Source organism: Centroberyx gerrardi, chromosome 23 (genome assembly GCF_048128805.1).
Source record: "Centroberyx gerrardi isolate f3 chromosome 23, fCenGer3.hap1.cur.20231027, whole genome shotgun sequence".
NCBI classification, from domain to species: domain Eukaryota; kingdom Metazoa; phylum Chordata; class Actinopteri; order Beryciformes; family Berycidae; genus Centroberyx; species Centroberyx gerrardi.
The window spans coordinates 16424571-16451833 of record NC_136019.1 but is presented as its reverse complement, the minus strand read 5'-3'; the positions used below and the strand labels follow the sequence as shown (position 1 = coordinate 16451833).

The 27263-nt window shown below is 43.9% G+C and overlaps 1 protein-coding gene across 1 annotated transcript in view; it reads left to right on the top strand.

The window, feature by feature from the left end:
- The window catches only part of dnah2 (dynein, axonemal, heavy chain 2), a 161477-nt gene that overhangs the window by 97789 nt on the left and 36425 nt on the right, over window positions 1-27263 (top strand). Inside the window, exons 43-57 of the mRNA XM_078291720.1 lie at window positions 480-597; window positions 6738-6874; window positions 8062-8199; window positions 8860-9015; window positions 11090-11242; window positions 12020-12111; window positions 13303-13501; window positions 15963-16187; window positions 16644-16748; window positions 18631-18819; window positions 20127-20212; window positions 22308-22438; window positions 22643-22792; window positions 25283-25450; window positions 26822-26982. Of these exons, the coding sequence (XP_078147846.1) occupies window positions 480-597; window positions 6738-6874; window positions 8062-8199; window positions 8860-9015; window positions 11090-11242; window positions 12020-12111; window positions 13303-13501; window positions 15963-16187; window positions 16644-16748; window positions 18631-18819; window positions 20127-20212; window positions 22308-22438; window positions 22643-22792; window positions 25283-25450; window positions 26822-26982 (2208 nt within the window). The remainder of the gene's footprint in view (window positions 1-479; window positions 598-6737; window positions 6875-8061; window positions 8200-8859; window positions 9016-11089; window positions 11243-12019; window positions 12112-13302; window positions 13502-15962; window positions 16188-16643; window positions 16749-18630; window positions 18820-20126; window positions 20213-22307; window positions 22439-22642; window positions 22793-25282; window positions 25451-26821; window positions 26983-27263) is intronic.

Genomic DNA, 27263 nt, shown 5'->3' with positions numbered 1-27263 from the left:
ATTTTTTGTCATTCAAATCCTGGTAGCTGACAAACAAAGCGAATCATCGGCGATGTGATCTGACAATAACAAGCATTTGTATCGGTTTTCCTTTAGCGTTCTCTCCCTCTCCGTGCGCCCTCCTTTCTTTTGGCACTTAGTTACCATGCACTCACTTTTTTTGTCACTTCACGAGTGCAACATCCACACCCACTGAAACCTGCATACAAAATAGAGCAGATGTTCCTCGCTCGAAAAATGGAAAAGCTACTGTTAAATTATAATCCATTTGATTTTTTGTCATTCAAATCTCGGTAGCTGACAAACAAGCGAATCATCAGCGATACGACCTGACAATAACAAGCATTTCTAGCAATTTTTTCCACATCTTTAACGTTTTCTCCCTCCTGTGTGTGTGCCCTCCTTTCTGCTGGCACTCAGTTACCATGCACTCATTTTTTTTGTCTTCTTCTTCTCCTCGTCGCCCCGTGGGACAATAGGAATATCCTCTGAACCCCAAGGCGGTGAGTCTGGGAGAGCTGTACGGAGAGAACAACCTCTCCACCAACGAGTGGACCGACGGCGTGCTCTCTTCCCTCATGAGATCGGCCTGCGCAGGTACCGAACCCTCTGAACACACACCGGTCTCACTGAACGCACACACTGGGGATTGATCATTTTTCCAGTGACAACAATGTCTTAATCTTGTCTGAAAACGTTCCACCTCAAGACTCAGTGATTCACTCGCAAAGTCTTTTAAAATTGTTCTCAAAGTCGCTGGAAAAGTGCCTGAAATCGTAGAACCGCGGGCCAGGAAGCGGTGAAAAAGAGTGTCGGAAGTACATGAGGAAGTAGTTCAAAAGTGTCTTCAGCAGGCGCCTTATTATGCTGAAACACACTGGTTCAGGCTTTCATCGCGCACACCGGCCCCAGCCTTTCTCTGTGTGATCAGTCGCTTCAGACAGCACATCAAAAACGCCCTTCTCAGACAAATTCGCTTTCTTTTTTTCCCCACCGCGCACGCTGCCACTTTGGTGAAAGGGGGGGGGGGGGAACCGAACCTCGCTGCGCTGTGAACTGGCCCGCGCTTCTCCGTCCCGCCTAAGGCTTTTGTCACAACATTAAACTGAACTAAACTGAATGAAGTTAAAAAATCCTACATGCTGTAGGCAGACATGGAATTCCAGTTTGTTTTTGGAACTAGCCCCTGCAGTGCGCTTTTGGCTGCCACCATCATTATGTCCTCATTCAAATTCTACTAGAAAATAACACTTTCCGCCTTAGTCCGGGCAGAGAAGTGGGCTAGTAGGTTAGTAACATTTCCTTCCAAGGCTTGTAGGCTGTGGGAGTGCGTAGGTGAAGCCGCTGTGGAAATGGATCGATTTGAGCCAGCCCACCGTATTGTAGCTCTAATATGCTTCACTCCGTACTGTATAAATGTACCATGCAACGCCCACATGCACGGTAGCAATGGGTCGATTCACAAATCAATTGTTCATTTGAACGATACTTTAAAGTGCACAAGTCGAATCTGACGGACCCTATTTGGCCAAGATGTTGAGTTTGTACAGCAAGTTAGTCCAAATTCATGGCAGCAGACAGTCTAATACATTCATCATTATTTGAGACTGGACTTCAGCCAAATGTTACTTTAAACGGTAAAGAAAGGTAAGTCAGCCTAGGTTCAGTTACCCTCTAATTAGACTATCAACTACTTTGACTTGTGTTATAAGGTTATTTAATTGTTTTAGACTAGGGTAGTTGTCTTGTTTTGGGTTTTTTTGTGATGGCATTGCTCCTCATGTTGTTGGGGAGGTGGTGGGCGGTGAAGTGAATCCAATGCGACCGGTCCCGAATCGATTCCCAACCGTCGGACAGCTCCAAAGAATTGATTTATTTTTAGGCTTGCCAGTAGATCCCTATAGATCTGCTGAAGTGGTTTAGAGACTAGGATTCCTCCTCACCCACACAAATGTGTGATATATAAAAAAATACATTACATCTTTATCACAAAAGCCTCAAAGTGTTAGAAAAAGTACAAACTCCAAGTAAAACATTAAGAAAACAGCATAGGGTTTGAGATAAAATAGCCTATGTAACGCTATGCTCATCATCATCAAATCTTCTTACCCAATATGCTCAACCAGTTATTACAGTACTTTATTTATAGTGAGGATGAGCTCATGCAACTACTCATGCACACTTTATTATCACACATCTACACACTTTTTATTAAACCCGTTTCCAATAATAATTACATCTCAATTGCAATGTGATAGACAAGATTATCAATGCATGTTGTCGTTCTCTATGCCCAACCTGTTCATCTCGCTGCTTTGTGGTCATGATGTTATCCAAGACTGCGAACAAATGGCTCGTAACACCTTTCTACTCCAAACCCTTTGTCGTCTCCATATGTGATCTTGCTAAAAGATGAGAGGTGTTGCCTGTATTTATGACAAAACAAATTCCAATGCAAAACCAAAGCGTGCTGATACTGCTGTATACCTACAGCAGGCCTGGTACAGTTACAGCCCTTGTGCAATGGATAAACACCATAAGTCAGTGCTGGGAGGGTAAAGGGACATGCGGGATTTTGTGTCTGTTGGGGAAAACACCATAAAAAATAAATAAATCCGAAAAGTCTCGAGAGAAGCGGGTCACAGCCCCGGCGTGTAGGAGAGAAGAACACAGTTCAAATACAGCTTTGCCCACGCTGGCTTACTGTGGACCAATAATGCTGCAGGGAACACAGAGTGACATTTGAGAGCGAGCGAGTGGAGAAGACCTGGGAGCTCTTCTGAAAAGATTGAGAGATTTAGGGAAAGGTGGAAACAGGCAGACAGAGAGATAGATTGAGATAGAAGTGGCATGTCGCCTGAAATTGGAAGTGAAGTATCTGCGCGGCTTCGGGGGGCACAATCATGCACACACACACACACACACACACACACACACACACTCACACACACTCACACGCACAGTAACCCTCAGACAATCAAGTGTAGAGCGCAGAGGGAAGGCGTCTCTCATACAGCTGTGTCCTACCCATCAGAGCCATCTGCCCCCTCCCTCTCTCTTTCTCTCTAAAAACCTTGTCCCTCGCTCTTTTTTAGCCCTCCACATCATTACCTGGAAACCCTGTTGCCTTCTCCGGAGTCCTTTCTTTCTTAACAGCCTCTCTCTCCCTGCCCAAACTCATTCTTCCCTACTTGGTTTTCTGCTCAACAGAAAGAGAGAGAGAGAGAGAGAGAGAGAGAGAGATGGAGTAGCAGGAGGTGGGTGAGTCAGAGGCAGGTTCCTGCCAGCCAGCCGGCTCAAGACACTTTTTCATCCGCTGCCTCCTCTCTTTCTCTCTCATCCCCCGCTCTCTCCATCTCTGTGGTCCGTTGAGGCCCAGTGTGTGTGCTGTTCACTGGAGATACCAGGACCGACAGAGGAGGGCCAAATCCTCTCTCTTTCTCTCTCTTTCTTTCTCTCTTGCTCTCCCTCTATCGTACTTTCACTTTACCCTCCCCCCTCTTATTTTTTTCCTCGACTCTCTCTTTCTCTCTCACCCAAATGCTCTCTCCCTATTTACCTGAGCCTCCTCTCTCTCTCCCTCCTTCTCTCCCTCCTCCTCTCTCCAATCCCTCTCTCTTTCTCTCTCTCTCTCTCTCTCCCTGCAGGCCTTTGCCCAGGCCCCTCATCCAGCACACTGTTTGGCACACAACGCTGTCCCACTGGGGCACACACACACATTTTGGCACCGTCTCGCTACTCGCAAACACATATTTTGGCACGCCTCGGCATTCGCTCACACACTCGGACATGTTCCACCGTATATACAGATACACGCACATGCACACCAAAGCGAGGGCCCACTGAGGGAAGCGCCGTTTGTTCATGTGCCTCGCTCTTGTTTCATGTGCGTTGTTTGGTTTTTTTTTTCCTTTTCTTTTTATTCGCACCAAGCATTCATCCGCTCTAGTTCACCGCTGGGACGGTAGTTCTAATCTCTCTGTTCGCTCCCGTTCAATTTGTCTAGGTACCGATTCTTCAAGCCGCTATCAGATTGTTTGTCCTAGCTACCATTTTGTGGCTGGCTGCTGTTGGCTCTGTGTTCTGGTGTGTGTGTGTGTGTGTTCTGTCTGTGTTTGCTCTCTTTTCGCCGATGCGGTCTTCTGTCCCCGGCGGTGCCACACACTGCGGCGCGACACACACTCGCGCACACACACACACACGCGAGCGCATGCATAAACACATACACTCTGTCCAGCTCTAAACATGGACAGGCGCCAAACTGGCACCGCACCCCTCTACCTTGTACTATCACACTTTCTCTCTTTCTTTAGCCCAGTTTTCACCCTCGTCCCCGAGGTATCTGGTGTTGCCCCCTTTTTTCCCCCGGAACCTCTTTAGGATACAGCCACAAATAGCTGCATTATCCAGCCTTGTTTACAGCGCCTTTTGTCTTACTTCTACACCACTCTACCTCACTCTACATTCCTCTAATCTTCCTTCCACCCTCCTTCCTTTTTTCCCTCTTTCGGCTCTTTAGTGCCACCATGTAGTCATCGCCACCCCCGGTGCCCTCCAGTGCCATTTGCTGCCGCCGTTCCCTGCGCCAGTGTGTCAGCCCACCACAAAGATCTCTGCGCCGCGTTTGTAATGCCAGACGTTTCTTACCCGTGTGTGGACATGCAAATTTTTCTCTTTAAGTCACACTTTTGTGAAGTCGCTTGTAGTAGCTGATGCAATAAATGCTGGATAATGTAATAACTTGTCAGGTTGTAAAAAATGCTCCCTGAAATGGGTTGAAAATGTAATATAACCTGAATCATCTTCAGACTGTAGTAATTTTAAAAAAAATGACAGACCCCTTATAATGTAATAAGTGCCAGTTTATATACTTGTCAGGAAAAACATTATTACAATATCAGATTTTATTTGGAGCGACATTCTATTACACCTTGACAACTTATTACATTATCCAGCAGTTATTACATTATCAGCTGCCACATAGCTCCTAATAGAGTTGCATGCTGGGTGTACACTCTCCCTTTTACTCATCCGTCCATTCTTCTATCTATCCATCCATTCTTCCCTTGCTTTATTCCTCTGCAACACTGTGACTCCCATCAGTCCCAAGGACTTGTAGGGCAGCTTTGACATGGGCTACGAGAAGTAGCATGAAAAAAACATACTGCCTCTATGATACACACCTGTGCAGGTTATACACACACACACACATGCACACACAGTCGTCCCTTTTCCTTGCATCCATTCATCCTATTCACATCCCTCACTTCCTCCCTCCTTTCCTCTGTTCCATCTCCCCACCTCTAATTGCTCCGCCGGTTCCCCTTCCCGCAAACTCATTGCCTTTCATGCCTTCCGCCTCTTATCACGGTAACGCGATATTTATCTCTCCACTGTTCTCCCTCTGATCACCTGTTCACCTCCGCCTGCTCCCAGCTGTGTTTGTGCACTGCACGCCGTGCACCGAGACGAGACGGCTCTGACGGCTGGGACACAACCGCCAATCAATCTATCAATCAATCATCCCATCACCCGCTGGCACTCCTGTCTCTGTGTGTGTGTGCGTGTGTGTGTGTGTACGTGTGCGCGCACGTGTGTTTCATTTGCATCCTTTTTTCCTTGATATCTTCTTTTTTTCAGGACTTTATCATCTGGGAGGCTGTCACATTTCCATCGCCTCTCTCAGATCTCACCATGAAATCTCTCTCCCCCTTTTCTTATTCATATCAATCAGGATTTGCGGAGCAGTTGGGTCTCCTCAGTGTACCATCTGCTTTGTTTGTGTGTGTGTGTGTCCATGTGTGTGAGCATGCGTGTAGGTGTGTGTCAGTGGATGCATGTGTGTGCGATAGTGTATGTGTGTGCTTGCGCGCTTGACTGCTCCTCCGTTCAGCTCGACTTGTTTATCTTTTCCTCCTACCTTTATTCGCCAAAAGGCTCAATCCCAGAAGGCTCGTGACAGTTTTACTTGTCAAACGTGTGTTTGTATTTCCTCCACCGTGTGTGTGTCTGTCTCTCCCTATCGCTGGTTTGGTCTCATTCACATTTGAAGTTGCCGTGGCTCCTCTCGCTCTCTGTTGGTTTGCAATGAAACAAACTGGTGCTGCCAGTGTGAGGGGACTTCAATATCAGCATGACGTAAAGTAGCATGGACAAAATAGGAAACTAGGGTTGCTATTACTGAGGACATTTGAGAGTAATGTTTTGGTTCTGTTTTTGGCTGATACAGTAATACATGAGTGCCATGTGTGAATAGATATGTAGTCCAAATTTTGCATGAATTCTGCATTGATGCTCCACTGTTGCTTCTCCCACAAGATGCAAAGTTTTAGAGGACGTTTTAGTTATTTAGCTCTTATCCAGAGTGACTTACAATGAGCACAACAGTAGAATACGCTCCAGTTCCTAGATTGCCAACATTGCACGCAACCAATAGTGAGAAGTACAAAGATCAAAGCCAAGACAATATCCCTGTGACCTTAGAATGATTATGAAAGAGACAAGTGCAGGAGAGAAAGTAAAACGCAAGAGCTAAGGAGAGGGTAGAAGGTGTGTTTTTATAGGATAAGTGCAAATTAGAGTGAGTGGAGGCGGAAGATACGGCAGAGAGTAATGTGTGGCACTCCTACAATCTTCTACAAATGCTAGCACAACCCGTATTGAGGTATGAACCTGCTGACTGTATTTGTATTTCTCTCCTTCTATCACACACCCTCCCTCTCCTCTCCATCCTTTAGACGAGAAGCCGGATGAGAAGTGGATCGTGTTTGACGGGCCCGTAGACACGCTGTGGATAGAGAGTATGAACTCCGTCATGGATGACAACAAAGTGCTCACACTCATCAACGGAGAGCGAATCTCCATGCCTGAACAGGTAAAATCCAGACCAGTATAATGCAGAAACAAATGCATATGCTGTTTAGTCCTACAGTGGATTCATGCCGAAGGCATTTAGACCTCAATTCAAATGTTTTCAAACAATCGGGAACATGGCGTTCGCAGGTTCCACTTGGCGGAGAGCGCAAATGATGCCAAATCGAAAACACGATTTGTGCGAAAGTGCACAATGACTAAAAGCGGTTGTGTTTGAGGCTGCGAGCGAAAGTTCTCCAAAGGAAACAGATTGGGGTTTCCGTCTGGTAAATCCGACAAGGCGAAAAGCACAAAGACAGGCCTGGATTAATAGCTTAAAACGAAAGAGGAGCCGGAACATCCAAGTGGCTTGATCCATTTAGCTGACAGTCTGGCTCACGTTAGAAGTGAGAAGGACTGGCAGCCAACAAATCACCGCCGTGTTTGTGTGTTTTACATGATTAGGCGATGGAGGGAGCATTAAATCAACCTTACAAACTGACTCACTGAGAGACGCTCCTCTCCTCTCTCTGCACATACTGACAGCGAGCGTTTCCATACATGAGTGAGCATTCATTGTTTAAAACACAATCCATTACTTGTGACCGCACTTGTGATGTTAATTAGTTAGCAGTTTCTTTGAATGCGATCTCAGCTTTCTGGCTCCCTAGTTGTTCAGCTGCCTTCCTCTCTTCAGTGGAGAATACAGTTGGCAGATTACAGGATATTACTTACATACATAGAAACACTGCTTATACAACAAAGTGTTATTTATTCTAAAAATCCAGTCTTGCAATCAGGAAATTACTTAGCTATACACATCACCATACATCTTGTGACATGTGAATAATACAAGAAGACGATTGTGGGAGCTGTGTGAAATTTTGCAGCTAACATGTAAAAATTCATAAATTATCATTTTCATGATAATAGATGTTTTAGTTCCTTAATTAATTAATGAGACACTGCTCAATATAGACATGATTTGTAGAAAATGATTTTTTCAAGTGCTGTAAATCTTGATGAAGATTGATAGCTCACAGTTGAGTTAAAGGAGTGAAATGTCTATCTTATATTATCAATATTAAAAAGCAAGCAGACAGTAGTTTGTAGCATACTATGTAACAGCAACAGAACAACTATTGCAAATCGCAATGAGCTTCAACTTTAACGTGTGTGTGTTTGTGTGTTTGTGTTTGCTCTCTCAAGGTGTCTCTGCTGTTTGAGGTGGAGGACTTGGCAGTAGCCTCTCCAGCTACGGTGTCTCGCTGTGGGATGGTCTACAACGACTACTCTGATCTGGGATGGAAGCCCTTTGTGCAGTCCTGGCTGGACAAACGACACAAGGTACAACACACTCGCTCATAGTGGTCTGGGGCGGTCAGTCAATCAGCTGGACCCTGGAAATTTGGAAAAGTATGGAAAAATGTATTTGATCATTTCCCACGTCTTGTAAAGATTCGGAATTATGCAAAAAGTCTGCGGTAGTTTAGTATTAATAGTGTAGAATAATAATAGTCTATAGGATACACTGATGTTCAGTCCCGATACACATATGACTACATTTTATGTAGTTGTAGACCTCATTTCACATGTGATATTTGAGAATAATCTCTGGCCGTAGAGTAATATGGTCTTCTTGACAGTCATAATCCAGCCGGTATCCGGCATACAGTATTGAATCTGCAAGTCTAATTAAGAAATTAAGACAATTTCAAATTTTAAATTGGAGACTTTGAAGGAACCTTGCAACACATAGGGTCACACTTAATTTGGATAGTCCAATGTTGATACTCTTCCTATTAAGTGACTATAATGTGTCACTAAAAAGTCCACTGAGTTTCAAGTGATACTCCTAATTACTACTAATTGTGTGAAAACTAGTCTATATGTATTCGAAGCCTGGGCTAGGATTACATAGTCTGTGGAGATTCACCAAATAGGCAAGTGTTCCATCTCTCTTCCATCTTCATCCATCCCTCTCTCCGTTGCTCCACCTCTCCGCAGGCCGAGGTGGAGCATCTGAAGCGTCTGTTTGAGAAATACACGGAGAAGACGCTGGCCTTTAAGAAGAGCAGCTGTAAGGAGCTGGTCCCCGTCACCGAGCTCAGCGGGGTCGCCTCCCTCTGCCGCCTCTACGACTCCCTGGCCTCATCCAGCGGGGTACGACCAGCGGCATGCAATCCCTCCATCGCCCCCATCGCATCTTCTTACCGCTCACACTCATGGCCGTTTTTCAGCAGCTATTTTATGTTGATCCTTGAAAGCATTCAGTGGAATTGAATTGAATCAGCGACACAAAATATCGTGACTGAAAGCAAGCCATAGAGCATCCCGAGGCCAGCTGAATAGAATGCCAAAAAACACACAAGGAAAATAGAGTTCAAAATTTAAAGCACCCTTAAGTAATATGTGACCTTTATCTCCTCCTACACAAGACAGATACGCACTGTCCCCTTGAGTAATGACACAAATAATAAAGTCACATTTTCACAATACAGACAAGAAAGCTAGCTAATTAGAACGGAGAGGTCTGGTGAAGAGGTGATACATCATGATGCAAAATACTGTAATAATAATACTGCTTTTTCATTCGCATTTTTGGCTTGAGACCGAAATGTCTTGCGACGGCAGTTTCTCACGGCAGTTGAAAATGCGAGTAGGCGAGGAATAGATTGGGAGTGTCTTGAAATTCCAATGGGTGGGGAGTTTTAAATAATCATTGGTATTGATCAATAACCCTATTAACCCCCCGTAGACAAATTCTGGTCATTTTTTGCTGTGGAACTGTAAAAATCGTACTTTTTGCCCCTTCAAAGTTCTTGACAAAATATAAGAACCCCATTGCTTTATCATTTGCATAGTGCTGTATATTTTCCCCCTGTCACCGCCTGTGAAATGGAAGTACCATAAACATCAGATGTTTTTAATCCATCTTTTATGCTATCATCGACACCCTCGCTATCACCGTCTGCCTTCTTTGGCTGAAAACTTTGAGCCAGTCGAGTTGGAACTTGTTGTTTTGTGGTGAGTAAAGCGGAGAGTGGGAGGGAGAAGCAACAGTGTTTTTTTTTTTTGTCATGCATTGCTTTGTCTCGATGTGTTGTTGTGTGCCTTTGATTCCCTCAGTGGTTTAGTGGAACTCTGCATACCTTAACGGTTCAACAGAAACTTTGTCTCACTTCTTGGTTTTTTTCCCTCTCATGTTCTCTGGCTCCTTTCTTTCTGGTTCAGGTGCTCTATCTGCATGACTGTCGCAATGTGATTCTCATCGCAGCAGTATTCCCAGCAGTCCTTAAAACTTTTTTTTTTTTTTCCCATTAGTAACCTCTCTCTCTCTCTCTCTCTCTCTCTCTCTCTCTCTCTCTCTCTCTCTCTCTCTCGAGCAAAGAGAATTTGGGAACAATTATAGAAACTTGATAATCCATATTCCTTGGGAATAGAGGTCAAGGACGGAATGGAGACCAGTGAACTATTCAAAAAAAATTATACATACACTGAAACACTAGCACAGCTTATATAAATATATAAATATATAACATATATATATAAAACATGAATTATCTATTTTGCTGTTAATACTACTACTACTACTACTACTACTACTATTACTACTCATAATAATAATAATTAAATGTGTTATTAATAACATGTATCAACAGAAAAATACACAATTCCACAAATGTACAGTCACATACATTGAAACTTCAGGCATTCTTATTAAAAATATAAGGCATGCATGCATATATATTCTAAATAGTCCTGTACAGTCTAATTTCCCAAATAAAAAAAAAAGGTTAAACAAAAAAAAGGTGCCATGTGCATTTTAACATCAATACATTATTACCACATTAAGTTTTAGACACAAGTATAATATGTATAATATTTGTGTATTATATGAGTGGTTACCTTTGAAGAGTAATAAGCCAAATTACATATTTCATGCCTGATCACATCCTACGTTATAGTTGTGATGAGTAAAAACCTGACTTGGTATGTTAGAAAGAGCAATTTAAGAAAAAAGGAATAGTCATAGAATTTCATTAGCAACAAATTGGAGGAAACATGGGATTAACTTGTTTGTGAGAAATGATTCCCATCTCCATTGACTTCCACAGGCATTGTCAATACAACAACAAAAGGCTGACACAATTTCTTAAAACCCCCAAAGAACGAACCCTTTGTGAAAACATTCATTTCCCTCGTCTTCCCTCTCTCCCCACCTCCGTCCCTCCAGGTGAACCCGGCAGACGCAGAGCACCATGGTCGCCTGGTGGAGCTCTGGTTCATCTTCAGCCTCATCTGGTCCGTCTGCGCCTCCGTGGACGAGGACGGACGCAAGAAGATGGACAACTTCCTACGGGAGATGGAGGGCACCTTTCCCAACAAGGTCCACACAGCCTCACACACACACACACACACACACACACACACACACACATGGTTTCTGTTAGCTAGTAATTGCCACTTTTTGCCAGGAAAATCTTTCCAACTCTCCGACAGATAACAGATCTCGCCATCCATGTTCTTCCACCATCGGCATGTATAGAATTTGTTGACATTAAATTAGCTTTGCCATGGGCTCGTCTATAAAGGTAAATCTTCCAAAATGTTTTTAATGAGCCTATATACTTGGGCACTGAGCGAAAAAACTTTTGCTTTTCTTTGATTATTGCTCCACTCTCATAAAGTGTACGCTTGGATCAGATGTACAAGCTCCCAGACTGCCATCTGTGCGACTGTGGAAGACAGCGATTTGAACATGGCCAACCTAAGTCTAATGATGGTAGTTAGATACAGGCTGAGGTGGAGGAGACAAATGAGGCAGATGCTTCTCCTCCAAGAAACACAAATCATATTCAGGGTTCAGATGTGAATTGTAAACACAAAATACGGTGTGGTATACCCTATAATATACCCTGTATTATATTAAAGGCTGTATGACTGCGAGTCTATTTTGAACACTTGTTTACATGAGCTTGTTTGGCTTGATCCAGTTATTTTAAGAACACCACAGACAGAGATAATATATTATATTCCCTTCTTCTATTTGTCCAACAGGCTGAAATCTCCAGATACGTTAGCCGGCACCAGCATTTGCCTTCTATGAACGTTTATGCGTTGAACTTGTTTGATTTTTACCAACAATCATCGAACTCCTTTTCAGGACACTATCTACGAATACTATGTGGACACCAAGAACAAAACCTGGGCATCTTTTGAAGATAAGCTGCCAAAGGGCTGGCGTTACGCTGCCAAGTGAGTAACCGTCTGGCCTTCTGTACCTGAGCTCGGCAGGTGTGTGTGTGTGTGTGTGTGTGTGTTCTGTGTGTGTGTGTGTGTGTGTGTGTGTGTGTGTGTGTGTGTGTGTGTGTGTGTGTGTTTGTGTGTACATGTCTGACCCTGTGTACCTGAGTTTGTGCCAGCCACCTGCTGCCAGGTTTGCTGGCCCACACTAAGTCACCAACCTCACCTCTATACACTGCATCACTTCCTGTGTGTGTGTGTGTGTGTGTGTGTGTTTACGTAAGACCTCTTCCAAGTGCATTTTTAGTATCATTTAAGAAACAGCTCTATGTGTCCACTATTTAGAGTGCTGTTGGGCTTTAGAGACAATGCAAAGCCAGCTTGAAAAGTCTGGAAAAGTTTTGAAATAATCAATATTTAAGGCCTTAAAAATAATTGAAATTTCTGAAGTATAATCATTAGATGTGTTTTCTTTCATTAGCTATGTTCAGTGGGAAATGGGCTGGTTTTTCCAGTTGATAAAAGTGCGTATTTGCCTAAAGGTCGATGCTTTCCTTCAAAACGTACCTTCAATCCATACAATAATGCCATGTTGATTTGAATCTCCCTTCCTTGTCTTGATATTTCCCTTCTATCTCATCCCCTGCTCTTGTTTTTCTACCCTCTCACCCCACTTTTCCCATCCCTCTCTTATCCCCTCACTTATCACTCTCCTCATCCTCCTGTTTTTCTCTCTCCTGTCATCTTTCCCTTTTGCCTCGTTCCACCTTCCCTCTCTCACTTCATCCCTTCATCCCTGCCACTCCTCGCACCCAATCCCTTCATCCTTTCCCGTCTCTCTCTCTCTCTCTCTCTCTCTCTCCCTTCTTAACCTTCATCCCTTATCTCTCTCTCTCTGTCTCTCTCTCTCTCTCTCCTGTCATGCTTTCATCCCTCCCCTCTCATCCTTCCTCTCTCATCTCATCCCCCTTTCCCCTCATCCTTTCATCTATTTCTCTGTCTGTCTGTCAAGTCGGTGACTTCACTGGCATGACTGTTTATCAGAGGCAGTTTTGCCAAAGCAGTGTACAAAATGTCACTTTTCAGAAAACCAACAAGCAACAGTTTCTACATTCAGACCAAAACATGCACGGTACAATAGCACTAATCACCAGTATCTCTATCTATTGCATATCTCTCCCTCTGTCCTCTCCTCTCCTACAGCGCTCCGTTCTATAAGATCATGGTTCCCACAGTGGACACAGTGCGGTATAACTTCCTGGTTAACGCTCTGGTATTGGGTCAGTACCCGGTGCTGCTGACCGGGCCGGTGGGCACCGGGAAGACCTCGGTGGCCCAGAGCGTCCTGCAGGGCCTGGATAACTCCAAGTGGGCTGTCCTCACCATCAACATGTCCTCACAGGTTGGTGTGTGTGTGTGTCTATATGTACTGTATGTTCTTGTACCCCTATCCTTGCGAGAACCTGTTTGAGTTTTGGACCTTTGGAGTGAGGGTTCTGAATTGTGTAAAATAATAAGATTAGCAATAATTGAAAATAGGCGAAAAAAAGTGAGAGATTCGTTTTTTATTTGTCAAAGTCCTGTCTCCCACCTTTTTTCTTAACGGTGTAGCGGTGACGGTTAAGATTTGATTTTAGGGGTTAGGGAATGAATGTAGTCAATGAAGGTCCTCACAAGTATAGTAAAATGTGTGTGTGTGTTTTTGCAAGTGGGACAGTGATTGCTATATTCAGGGCTTTAGTGCTTATATTCGTCCTGGCGTGTGTGTGTGTGTGTGTGTGTGTGTGTGTGTGACCGTCTTCCCTTGAAGCGAGAGAGGCGGCAGTGTGAAAAGTCCAGGTCCGTCCTGCTGTTCCAGACATTTTTGCCCCTCAGCTTGACTTCACTGGAGAGAGGAATGGGATGTTAGCACCGCTAAATGGTCATATGCATTCAGTACATATCCAATAGGCTGCAACACACACACAGAGTAACTGACAAATCTATAGACACACACACACACACAGACACACACACGCACACACATCACACCTGTCAGCTAAATATACTTTTGGACGAGCTGCCCTCGCTCACAGCATGAGATGTGGCTATGCAGAGGTGAACGAGTACAGGTGTGTGTGTCTAAGCGTCTACCTCCGTGTGCATATGTGTGTTTTTGTGTGTGTGTGTGTGTGTGTGTGTGTGTGTGCGTCCGCATCCATCCGACCACGCGGCGGCTCTGAATAGCCTCCATCTCGGCTTTCGCTACAATTAGAGCGAGAGTGTCGTGCCGCTCCAAGGCGCCGCAATTAGGCTGAGTCACGTCAGCGCCGGACGGCTCTGATGAAGGGCTATTAGAGAGCCAGGGATGATGGAGGCACTCATCACCCCCCCGCCACCACCATCGCAACCACCACCATCACCATCATCACCATCCGTCACCACGACCCCCCCACCCCCCACCACCACCCCTCCTCTTCCTCCTCCACATCCATCACCATTACCACCCAACTTACCCCGGCAACTACTCTCTAAGCAAGGGTCGTTCTAACCTGGCACCTCTCTCTCTCTCTCTCTCTCTCTCTCTCTCTCTCTCTCTCTCTCTCTCTCTCTCTCTCTCTCTCATCCCTCCCTCTTCTGCATCCGTCTCGTTTCCTGCCACGGATGCACAGAGATATATATATATATAATTCTGCATAAGTGCTCTCCATGAATCTTACACCTGCTTTTTCCCTTCTGCCGTTTCCAACTTTCTGTCCTTCCCCCCGCTCTCCCTTCCCTCTGTTCATCTGCACATCTATTCATCTTCCGCTCTCCAGCCTCTGTGAGTGGTTCACTCTCCCTCTCTCTTCCCCTCTTGCTCTGTCTGAGTCATGCACCTCTTTTTAATAGCTCAATTTCTCTTTTTCTCCCCTTATCTTCTCCAATTTGATCCATTTTGCCCGGCTTGTCTCATTTTGCCCCCATCAATCCATCTCCTTTTCCCTCACTCTCACGCTCACACCTTATTTTAATACGTTGGACCATAGTCTCTGCATTTGTCTCTCTCCGTCTGGCAATGAATATTTGGGGTGGGCTGAGTAGTATACGTTTCAATGGAGAGTTTTAGTGTCACATGGTCTATATGCATTTTTCACAGAATTTCATTACTTTCAATGGAGAGCTTTGATTTCACTAGATGCTGTTTTTTATATGTTTCACTAGTACTGGTTTCAATGGAGAGTTTTAGTTATTTTGTTAATATTAGTTCAGGTCTCAGAGTTTTAGTGTCACTAAATGCTGTTTTTGATATATTTCATGAGTATTGGTTTCAGTTGAAAGGTTTACCATCACATAATCTAAATGCTGTTTTCACATATTTTATTAATATTGATTTCAAAGGTGAGTTTTCATGTCGCATGGTCTGAAAGCAGCTATATTTTATCATTGGTTTCAATGGAATTTTAAGGTAACATGTTACAAATGCTGTTTCAGAGAATCTCACTAGCATTGGCTTAATGCATAATTTTAGTATTTTAGTAATTTTGGTAGTATAAGTACTGTTTTTGATATATTTTCTCAGTGTTGGTTTCAGTGGAGAATGCATTTAAATGCATTTTGTTAGTATTACTGTAGTTTCAATGAAGAGTTTTAGTGTCACTAAATGCTGTTTTTGGTATATTTCATGGGTATTGGTTTCAGTGGAGAGTTTTAGTGTCACATGGTCTAAATGCTGTTTCAGAGGCTTTTCCACCCTATTAGGCAAAACCTCCAGGGTGAGCACAGTGATATGCACCCTAACCATCTTCATCTCTTTCTCTCTCTCTCTCTCTCTGTCTCTCTCTCTCTCTCTCTCTCTCTCTCTCTGTCTCTCTCCCCCCCTCCATCCGTCCAACGCCGTCCAGACCACGTCCAACAACGTGCAGGCCATCGTGGAGAGCCGCGTGGAGAAGAGAACCAAAGGCGTGTTCGTGGCGGCGGGCGGGAAGCGGCTGCTGTGCTTCCTGGATGACCTCAACATGCCGGCCAACGACCACTTTGGCTCCCAGCCACCGCTGGAGCTGCTGCGCCTCTGGATCGACTACGGCTTCTGGTACGACCGCCAGAAACAGACCCTCAAGTGTGTCAAGGTGAGAGAGGGCAGCTGGATGAGGCGGTGGCGCTAGAGCGGTAGGGGTGTGTGTGTGTGTGTGTGTGAGATTAAGACATCATCGTTTACCTGCCTCCTTAGTGTCTCCCCCTTGATTACGTCTTAATTACCCCCCCTTAATTACCTTTCTATTTCAGTGTGTAGGGCTAATTGTATACGAGAGCTATATGATATAAGAGATATGTCAGAGCAAAGCTGTGTGTTAGTGAGAGGGCATTAAACCCCTTGCAATTTTACAGTTTTCAGTGTGAGTGTGTGTGTGATTAAGACGTCATCCATTTCCTATCCTCTTAGTTTCCCCTCTTTAATTACCTTGCATTTTTCCCTCAGTTTTCTAGAGATTGGTCTGTATGTGTCTGTTACTGATAGAATAATGACCCTGCTGTTGTTGGTTGGTTGTGTGTGTGTGTGTGTGTGTGTGTGTGTGTTTTGTTAGGACATGTTCTTGTTGGCGTCCATGGGGCCCCCTGGTGGGGGGAGGACTCACATCTCTGGCCGCCTACAGAGTCGCTTCAACCTCATCAATATGACCTTCCCTAATGTGAGTCCTGCTGAGGTTCTCTCTCCTCTTTTCTCTCCTCCTCTCCTCTCCTCTCCTCTCCTCTTCCTCTCCTCTCGTCTACGCTCCTCTCCTCTCCTCCTGCCTCTCCAGATGCCCTCTAGATCCCTGCAGAGTCATCAGTCTGACCTTTCCCACTATGATTCAGCCCTCCGTCTGCCGGTGTTACTGCAACCCAATTCTCTCCTCTATAGAACCTCCTCTTCTCTCCATACAGCCTTATTATCCTGTTTTACTATTGCCTACCAAATCCCTGTTATGTTATTCTTTTACTCCCTTACCAATGTTCCAGGGTGTCTGTAATGTACTGTAAACATATTTTTTGAAATTATATTATATAAACTCATGGCTTTAAAAGGTCTTTTCTGTTGAGAAATGAGCCCAATTATGCAGACCTATATTCTGATAGGTCTACAGTTGTCTTCATTTTCATGTTTCTTTCAATTGGGAAAATGTTCTTATATTTCATTATAACTGCCACTGAAAAGGTCTTCAAAAGTCTTAAATTTAACTTGATGAAACTTGAAAACAGCCTGTGTTTTTTGGTATCCTGAAAGGAGCTTTTCTAAATAACATTATTATCATCACAGCATACATAGGCTTTATAAATTGGGTAGTTTCAACAGGGTCATTTGATTAAAAGAGGTTCAGACCCATTTTAACAACCTCCCTTTTTCACAATGCTTTTTTCCGTGCCTCTGTCTCTCTTCCTCTCCCATAGCCTACCGAAATCCTTATTATATTATTTCTTTACTCCCTTGCCATTGTTCTTTGCTGTCCTGAAAGGAGCTTTTCTAAATAACATTATTGTTATCAACACAACATACATAGGCTTTGTAAATTGGATAGTTTCGACTGTGTCATTTGATTAAAAGAGGCTCAGGCCCATTTTAGCACCTTCTCTTTTTTTCTCTTCCTTGCCTCTCTCTTTCTGTCTGTCTCTCTGTCTCTCTCCCTCACCATTTCTCCTTCTTTTCCACTCGCCCAGCCGTCTCCGTCTCTGTGCATTTCACTGGGGTTCCTCCCGGTAATGTTCCCGTTCCTCCTATCTGACATTTTATCCTCCTGTATCGCCCTTTGCCATCCGCCTTTCCATCTCGCCGCACCGGAATTACCCTGATTATGATTATAGCCGTGATGATAATGATAACCACCACAAAATTGCACACTCTCTCCCTCGTACCCGACACCCAGGAGAATATGATTGACTGAAAGGCGGCCTGCCTGCAAATGTTTCCCCCCTCTCATTTTTCTGCTGGCCTCAATCTCTCTTTGTTTCTTTCTTTTTTTTTTTTTGTTTTACTTGGCTTTTTTGTACTTGCCTTGCTCTCTCCTCATTCCTCACTCCCTCTCCAGCCCTCCTCTTGTCTCTTTTCAGTCTTTTTCAATTTTCCGGGAGTCTTTCATCTCTGTTGTTGTGCTCCTTTCAACCTTTCCTGGTCCATCTTCCCTCCGCCACTTGTCCCTGGCTCTCTCCTCTCTCTCGCTCCTGTTTTTCAGCCCCTTATTTGTTCTCTCCTCCCTCTCCACCCTGCCTCTTCTGCCGCCGCTCGCCACAAAGGAGTAAGATGAAATCGCTTTTGAAAATGGCTGGAGCCGTGTTGCATTCAGGAAATAAACAATTATAGACTTGCCTTGCCTCTTGAATATGTGAAGTGGACAACATGAAATGGCTTTGTTACCCCCCCCTTACCCCTCAACCCCCTACCCCCCTCTTTCATCGCTGCATGCCCTACCTCTCCCTCGCCCCCCTTCTCTTTCTCTTTCTCTTACGACTTTCAAATTCAAGTACCTCATTGGCACGGCTGTGTCATTTACAAGATGCATAAAATGCGAACCGACCTGTCCCTCTCCCTCCGCGCAGGAGTCCCAGATCAAGCGGATCTACGGTACCATGATCAACCAGAAGCTGCAAGAGTTTGAGGAGGAGGTGAAGCCCATCGGACAGGTTCTGACGCAGGCCACCTTGGAGCTCTACTACGCCATCACAGCCCGCTTTCTGCCCACTCCGGCCAAGATACACTACCTCTTCAACCTCAGGGACATCTCCAAGGTACACACGCTAACACGTATGTGATGTGACATGTATGCACGCATAAATACCTCCGAAACATCTCCAGGAAAATTGCCATACACCTGGGGTTAGTGCAGCTTGAACTCAATCCAACCCAGAACCCAAAGATTTCTGCACTAACTGAGCCATTTGTGCGACCCTAAACTTGACCCGAAATTGCTAGCAATTTGCAGTAGATGCATCAATAATAACAGTATTTTTCAGCATTATTTTTATTATTTTTGAACCCGAGTCTGACCCATTCTGAGCAGTTACGTGAGAAATTGTGCCTCACAATCCTCAAACCAAACCAAACCCATCCCAAGTTAGGTCCCAATGGGTTCAGCTGTCAATGTCAAGTCTGTGTGGAAACTTACACACACAAACATGTGCTATACTGACACTCGGACACCCTGAAACACACAGAGGGAACCAGTATTGGGGAAGATATTTTGAAAGTATAGTTTTACACGCCAGCAGTTACTTCACGTTGGAAGAAGTTGAACTACAGCAAGGATACCCTCAAGAGAAACATAGTTTTGATGATATCTCCCTCTGCAGTGTCATACAGTATAATACAAAATGACATGCCTGCAAAAAATGCCACTGATTAGGATGTTAACAAAAACTGTATTCAATTGAAATAATGTCCAAGGAATGTTAACTGTGTTTATAATGCCCACACTCTGAAAGCCGCCTGCCAGAAACAACAGACTGGTTGTAAACGCAAACCAAATAATTATCTGGGCTTGTCCCAGGAAAAAGTACAAGAAATATTAACTTTCTTTTGCATGTAATGTTTGACAACTCCTGATAGATAACTAGTCATAAACATTCATAAGGTGCTTGTGCTTATAATTCATAAGTTTTATCTGTAATGTTTTCATAGTGCTGATATAATTTATCAGTAAGCTATCATGTGTTCTTATAAGCATTGTCATAAGGCATTATAAGTGTGTTATTAAATTCTTGTGAGTGTCCTTATAAGATATGGTACAATAGAGAGTGATATAAAAAAGTAAAAATAAATAGATATAAAGATGATAAATGCAATTGCCTTCTTCTCTTTTATAGCCAAAAATACTTAGTGAACTACGCCCCGAAAGGATAAAAAAGTAATAAACTACCAAAAAACATTTGGCTGAACATTTAGAATTTAGCTAAACTACCGCCTACTGCCAGTTTCACTCCATGTAGTGAAGCTGTTCCCCAACACTGGAGGGGAGACACAGTTAGGCCGTGGCAGAGAGGGGTTTATATGTCTTTGTTTTTTTTTATCCTGTGCCTCTCTCTCCGTCTCTCTGCAGGTGTTTCAGGGTCTGCTGAGAGCTCACCGAGATTTCCACGACACCAAACACACCATCACCAGACTGTGGATCCATGAGTGCTTCAGGTACCCAGCCTCTCTGTCTCTCTCTCTCTCTCTCTCTCTCTCTCTCTCTCTCTCTCTCTCTCTGTCTCTGTCCTTCTGAAGTTGTTTTACTGCTGAATACCAATCCTTTGTCAGCGCCGCAGTCTCCTTTATCGTCATCTGTAATCTCCAAGGCATTCTTCACTATATAACCACGGCACACTCTATATTCTAACCCTAAAATAACACGCAGCTAAATCATTGCAGCGTGATATTCATCGGAGAGTGTCCACGCATAATAGCGCTATCGACCAACAGGTAGAGAATACATCAGCGTTCCGTTGACATTTTTATTGGAAATCTATTTGTCCAAACCTCACGACTCAATTACAATCCATTCAAAAGTGATTACAGTTTCCACATAATTATAGCTTGCGTTATCGTGGCCAAATCAATGGCAGTAGAGGAGGTAGAAAGTGGTCTGTGCTGAGGTTCAGCCACTTCTCGCTTCTCATTGTGTGACAAAATACTAGGGAAGATTAATACATGTTTTAATGTGTAAGAAATAAGCCACCAAAACTATGTTTTTTTATTGGTGCACCGCAAAGATGGTTTTTGTTTGTTCAAATCCCAATAGACGTGGATAGTTTTGAAGTCAATATAGCACAAAGAAGCCCATCACACCATAATATTCAATGTATGTTCAGTCATCTTGAGCTCATGTCTCTTCAGTGTTCCTTCACTTTTATCACACTAATGATCGGAGAGAAGAAAAGTGTGGGTCATTTCAAAGTGACAGTAGCAGGCAGAGTGAGACGGCGCTGCGTTCTAAGATTTTGATGCATTACAGTACAATACAGTATCAAATTTTATGCTCGCGGGGCCGATAATTTATCTTAGAATTGCCGCATATTATCAACTAGAACATCGAATATCCTCCTTTGTAAATGTCAGATTGTTTTTCAAGGGAAAATCAATGTTTCGCCTCCTCGAGTGTGTTATTCAGGCTCCCTGAGAGCCGTGGGTGGATAACCAATAAACAGTGAAACACGTTCGATACGTCGTCCGCGCACTTCCAAACACGTTTTGGAAACTTCTCATCAATAACTTGCAGACGTGTGGCATTCTGTTATGAAACCAGTCTAATTGTCAATATCTTGGTTCCCGCATTTCCTTGTTGCCGGTGACAGACAGGTAATATAGAAAAAGCAGACACCCGCACATTAGCACTGTTTTAATTTTGTTTTATTTCCCTCGTCATTTTATGGATATTATTGATGTTCTCCTGTTTTCAACTATATTGTTTCTGTTGTCATTTGGATTCTGTTATCTGTGTTAGTTGTGATTTAGGTTTTCATCTTGATTTGTTGTTGTTTGTTTGTCTCGAGGTGAGATGTTGTTATAAGCCCCTTAGGGGTTTTCATCTCAACAGCACAGATTATTGATTGCATCTCCTCTCTCTATGTATGTGGGTTTTTTTCAAACCACCGTATTTTATCACTGTGAGCTCTTTATCACTCTGCTTCTATCTTTTATTATTGTGCAAATAAACTTCAAGCTGCACTAGGCAGTATTTTTATGTAAAAATGCACCCGTCTTATCATCCTAAATCAGGAAGTGGGGGTGCAACAGACAGAGCGTCCCATCCCCGCTAATTGAGACTCTGTAGATTTGCCCTATTTGCCCAAATGAAATTCTGGTGTCAGGTTTTGTACAACGGCAAGAAATCTTCTCCACCCACAGAAATTAAGAATTGAAATGTAGGAGAATTAACATAAGAAATCCAAAAAATGTCTCCCAAACAGCAATGAGCCTGCTCTGTGCAGTTTGCTGGTGTCATGTTACATTATTTCTGGATTTTGAAGTCAAATAATACCAACGTGGGAAGTTGCTTAGTGCAGCTTTAAACTTAATCATTTTTTGATGTTGTCACATCGGAGAACCTGCCAAGTACTACACTTACAATAAGTGATGAATACAAACTTAAGCTAATAGAATGATAATATCTCCGGCTGTGAAGGGTTTCTCCAAATCTATTTCCCATTTCCCAGTGTAAAGCAGGCCCTTCTGCTGCGTATATTGGCTGATCTGTGCTGTTCTTCAATGCGTGTGTTGTTGTTGTTGTTTTTGATTCCAGGGTTTTCTCCGACCGGCTGGTGGACCACAGCGACACGGAGGCTTTTGTGGCTCTGCTGGCTGAGAAGCTAGGCTCGCTCTTCAACCTCACCTACCACAGCATCTGCCCCAACAAACAGCCTCCCGTATTCGGTACATGCTGCACAATACGCACACACACACACACACACACACACACTGATGTCAGAGTAGAAAGATGGCTTTAAAGATAACATGATGGATTAGGTGACGGACGGCGGTTTAATCATTGATTGAAGAGTCGATCGATTGTAATTAGTGAACTGACGGTATGAGTGTGTTTACGTGTGTTTTTCTGTGTGTGTGTGTGTGTGCCAGGTGACTTCCTGAGGGAGCCTTATGAGTATGAGGACCTGCTGGACATGAAGAACCTCAAGAGCTTCATGGAGACCCACCTGGAGGACTACAACCTGACGCCTGGCGTCGTGCCCATGAGCCTGGTGCTCTTCCGGGACGCCATCGAGCACAGTGAGACTGAGGGGTCACACACACACACACACATGCACACACACTCTTAGAGGCTTAGATCCCTCGCACTTACTGGTTCAAATACCATTTGGTACACACATATTTGCACACACCGGGGTGTCTGCAGGTCCTGAAAAAGTCTTAAAACGTCTCAACTTATATTATCTAAACTCCTTAAAAGCCCTGAATACAGTTAAATAAAGCATTTTAAGTGTCAAATCCAGTTATAGAAATCATGGTGTGCTGTTTTTCTAGTGAGAAATCAGCCCAGCCACGCAGACCTATGATCTGACAAGTCAAAAGTTTTCATTTTCGCATTTTTTTTTTCAAATGCGAAATTGATCTTATATGTCATCCTAACTGGCATAAACAAGGTCTTCAAAAGTCTTACACCCCGCACACACACACACACACACACTTAAAATAGACGGCTTTACTGCCTGCTCCTCTCCCAACACACAGTACAGCATACTCCCCCGATGCCTCTCCTCATGGGGGTCGATTCCACCACTGTCGCTGTCACTGTCTGTCCAGTCAATCCAGCACATCACCGCGATCAATAGGACTGGTCTTCATTCATTGTGCTCTCGTGTGTCTCATCCAACACATATTTGTTGTGTTCATTACTTAACGGTTTTCGCGATTCAGAGCCAGTATGAAATGCCTCTTGAAACGCAGCGTGAGGCGCGGCTAAAAGCTACCCTGTAGTTAAAATAGAGAATGCCTCTCACCACCAGGCGCCGCTCCCTACACACTGCTGTCAATACGCCACTTTACCGCATGTCACTACAAATCAATAGAGCTACATTACTGTCGCTGCAACACGCATCAACACCCCGCTGATGGCTTCTGTGTGCGTCGCCGCGAGTGTGCGTGTGTTTGTGTTATAGTGCATTTAGTTTGTGGATGGCTGTGTGTGTGTTTGTGGGTGCGTAGGGATTTCCATGCGTACCGAAGACACTCTGAAAGGAAATTAGAGCCCAGTTCATGAGATGTAGCTCAGATAAAAAGGAAATATGGGCAGTTTTGCGAGGCGAACAATGGGAGAGCACATCATGCTGGTGACAGCGCTAGTCAAATGCTCAATGGCTGCAACTGATTGTACACTATTTGAGGAAGTGGCGATAAAAACTGTATCATTATAGTTAGGCAGACTCTATCGCATGCAATGTCATGGGATTGTGGCTTTTTTTTAAATGTGCTGGCATGGTTTGAAAAACGGGGGAGCTAGTGGGAGCTGAGATCCCCTGGAAGACACCTGAGATCTGCTGAAAGAGGCCTGAGATCCCCTGAAAGAGGCCTGAGATCCACTGAAAGAGACCTGAGATCCACTGAAAGAAACCTGAGATCCCCTGAAAGCAATAATAGTATACATTTGGGGGGGTCTCTAAAAATTGCAATTAATTTCCATCCTCTTAAATATTTCCTAATGTAATTTGTATTCTGTGATCACTGAATCTAGATTAAATATATAACTGGTGCCCAATTGATGATGAGAGTTGAGGTCATCCAGTCCGATGCAGTTTGGTGCTACTAGCTGCTGCACTTCTTCACCAAGCCACAGAAGGCGCTGTAGGTTAAATTGGGAATGTGGAATAATGGTGTGCTGACTGTCAGATATTAGGTTATCAGTGCAGCACCGCTGTGTATGCACGTGTGATTTGGTGGAGGTGTTATTGTCATGTTGCTGTATAGTTTTATATTGATGATTATTGTTGACGTTGATGAAATTGCTTTCTGATCAGATGTGCACTGTGTCTGCGTGTGTGTGTGAGAGAGAGAGAGAGAGAGAGAGAGCGATGTGTCAGTGTGTTGACTATTGACTCAGCTGGTGGGGCCATACAGTGGCAACATTGATATTCATTAATACGCACAGCAACCTAGGCCTCAATGTAAACATGCAGCAATGACATAGTACAAGACCTATTTGTTTCACGTGTTTGTAGTGTGTAGTGTGTAGTCATTACCATATTTTATTCTCGGCATGTGAACGTCATTGACTTCTGGACATAAGACCCCTACCTCTCCAACTTCCCTCCCTTCCTTTTGTTTTTTTGGCTTGTGTCATCGTCTTGGAGTAAGTAATTAATTCATCACTCAACAACTCAAGAGTCAGTTTTCACTTCATAGGGTCTTTAAACTCTGCCAGCTCACCCAGAGTTTTTTATTTTTATTATCATTTTCCTACCACTTCCTACCAACAAATGTGAAATATTCTATTTATTTAGTCGGTTTTCCTTGCACAATGCTTCTGAATAAGTTCCAATAGTAGTGTTTTGTGCTCTTAAAGTATTCAATCCCCCATCTCAGCGTGAAACTCACCCTGCTCGCAGCTAAGCCTCTCTAAAAAACATAGAAAACCCTGCTGTGAGTGTGAGAGAGTGTGTGCAGATTGTGCATTGTCTGTGCTTGTATTCACACAAGTGTTTATCTGTGTGTGTGTGTGTGTGTGTGTGTGTGTGTGTGTGTGTGTGTTCCCTCCCTCCTCAGTAACCCGTGTGGTGCGTGTGATCAGCCAGCCCAGGGGCAACATGCTGCTGGTCGGCGTCGGGGGCTCGGGCAGACAGAGCCTGTCCAAGATGGCCGCCTCCATCTGCGAGTACCAGGTATTCCAGGTGGAGGTCACCAAGCAGTACCGCAAGCAGGAGTTCAGAGACGGTGAGATACACACATACCGCTACTGCGTCCGTGTTGCATGTCCCCCAGTGTGTGTGTGTGTGAGAGAGAGAGAGAGGGAGAGAGAGAGAGAGAGCACGACTGCATCCAATGCCTTTTACTCAGGAAATAACCCTAACCTCTGGAAATTAAAACGAGGAAAAACCGAAGGACGGAAATGAAAGGAGATTAGATCACAACAATAGGCCCATATAGCTTTCATCAATCTTCTGTTCGAGACCGCGGCTGCAGTAGCACATTCTTCACGCGGTTACTGCTTCTCCGCAACATATTGAGCGGCGGCGGCGGCTCAAAACGGGGCAGAATTATCCAAATCACTATGTAAAGAGAGGTAGAAACGGTCGTGCTTCAGACTTGTGTGAGAGAAATCAATTTATTGCTATTTGGGTGATTTGCCAACAGCACGACATTCGTTTTGCACATAATTGCAGTGAATTATGTTGCTGGGGCTGTCTGAGCGTTAAATATTAATTGTCTCAGACTGTCGCCCTTATGTTGCTGATCTCCACTAAAAGGAACACTTTACACAGACGCTATTTGTCACAGTTATTTGCTGTCATCTCATATTTAGTCCCCCGCTAGTAGCTCCCTTCTAACTGCGTCTTTGTTCCGGAGTCCAATAGCAACAAATTGACATTTTGGATGTGAAGGCAGAGGTAATTCTTATTTATTCATCTCTGTCAGATAATCAAACTGTTTTTTTTTTCCCTTAACCTTTATTTATCCAGCGAAGGTTGACTGAACACACACTTGCTTTTTCAGCAGCACCCTGCTATTCACTCTAACTCTTGTACTCTAAGTCCAGAAACTCTTCTACTGTCGGTCAGTGACTTGCTCAAGGGCACAACACTAGTGTTTTAGGGACAGGAGAGCATCCTTCACTCCCTTTGCTCACCTTGCCCTGATTGTCCTAGCCGGTTCAGCGATGCAAACCTGCAAGCTTCCAGTCCCAAGTCCATTTTTATAACCTTTAGGCCGTGGCTGCCCTTGCTAACCCCAATTAACCACAGTGGGGAAACATTTTATTACAGCCTACTAATGACATTCCAACACACTGACCATCAGCTTCAGCTTCGTTGGGTTAGATATGCATGATTTGGTTTGGAATTCCTTATATTATCATCAACAAGTTACACACTTTGCACACAATTCATTGGCGATAACTCGTAGTTACTCATAGTTCTGAATGTCTGAATGTGTTGTGCTGTGTGGAAATTGGCAGCCAACGTGTGAATATCCATAGTTAAAGTTACATTTACCCAATAATAGAACTTTTCCATCCTCTTATTAAGGAAATACTGCTCAATAAACAACAGGCACGATGTGTTGTAAATGTTCTGACCTGGTCTCCAGACATCAAGAAGCTGTACCGCCTGGCCGGCGTGGACAACAAGCCCACGGTGTTCCTGTTCAACGACACCCAGATCGTGGACGAGTCCTTCCTGGAGGACATCAACAACATCCTGAGCTCCGGAGAGGTGCCCAACCTCTACAAGCAGGACGAGTTTGACGAGGTCCGTGCTGCCTTCCTGTTAAATGCATTTGTGATTTGTTTATTTCAAATATTTGCTTCATCAAAACACCATGGCAGTAGTTTCCATTTTTCCATTTTTACCATCACACTGACCATTTTGCAACTTTTTGAGTTTCTTGGTTTGTGTTTTTGTCTCTATTGTATTTGCCTCTTAAAGCCCCAAACCAGAATTTATGTGGCCATATAAATCTTAGGTTTATTCAGACTGACTCTTGACTTGATCATGGAAAATATAGTCTTTGCCACTTGAATAACCATCAT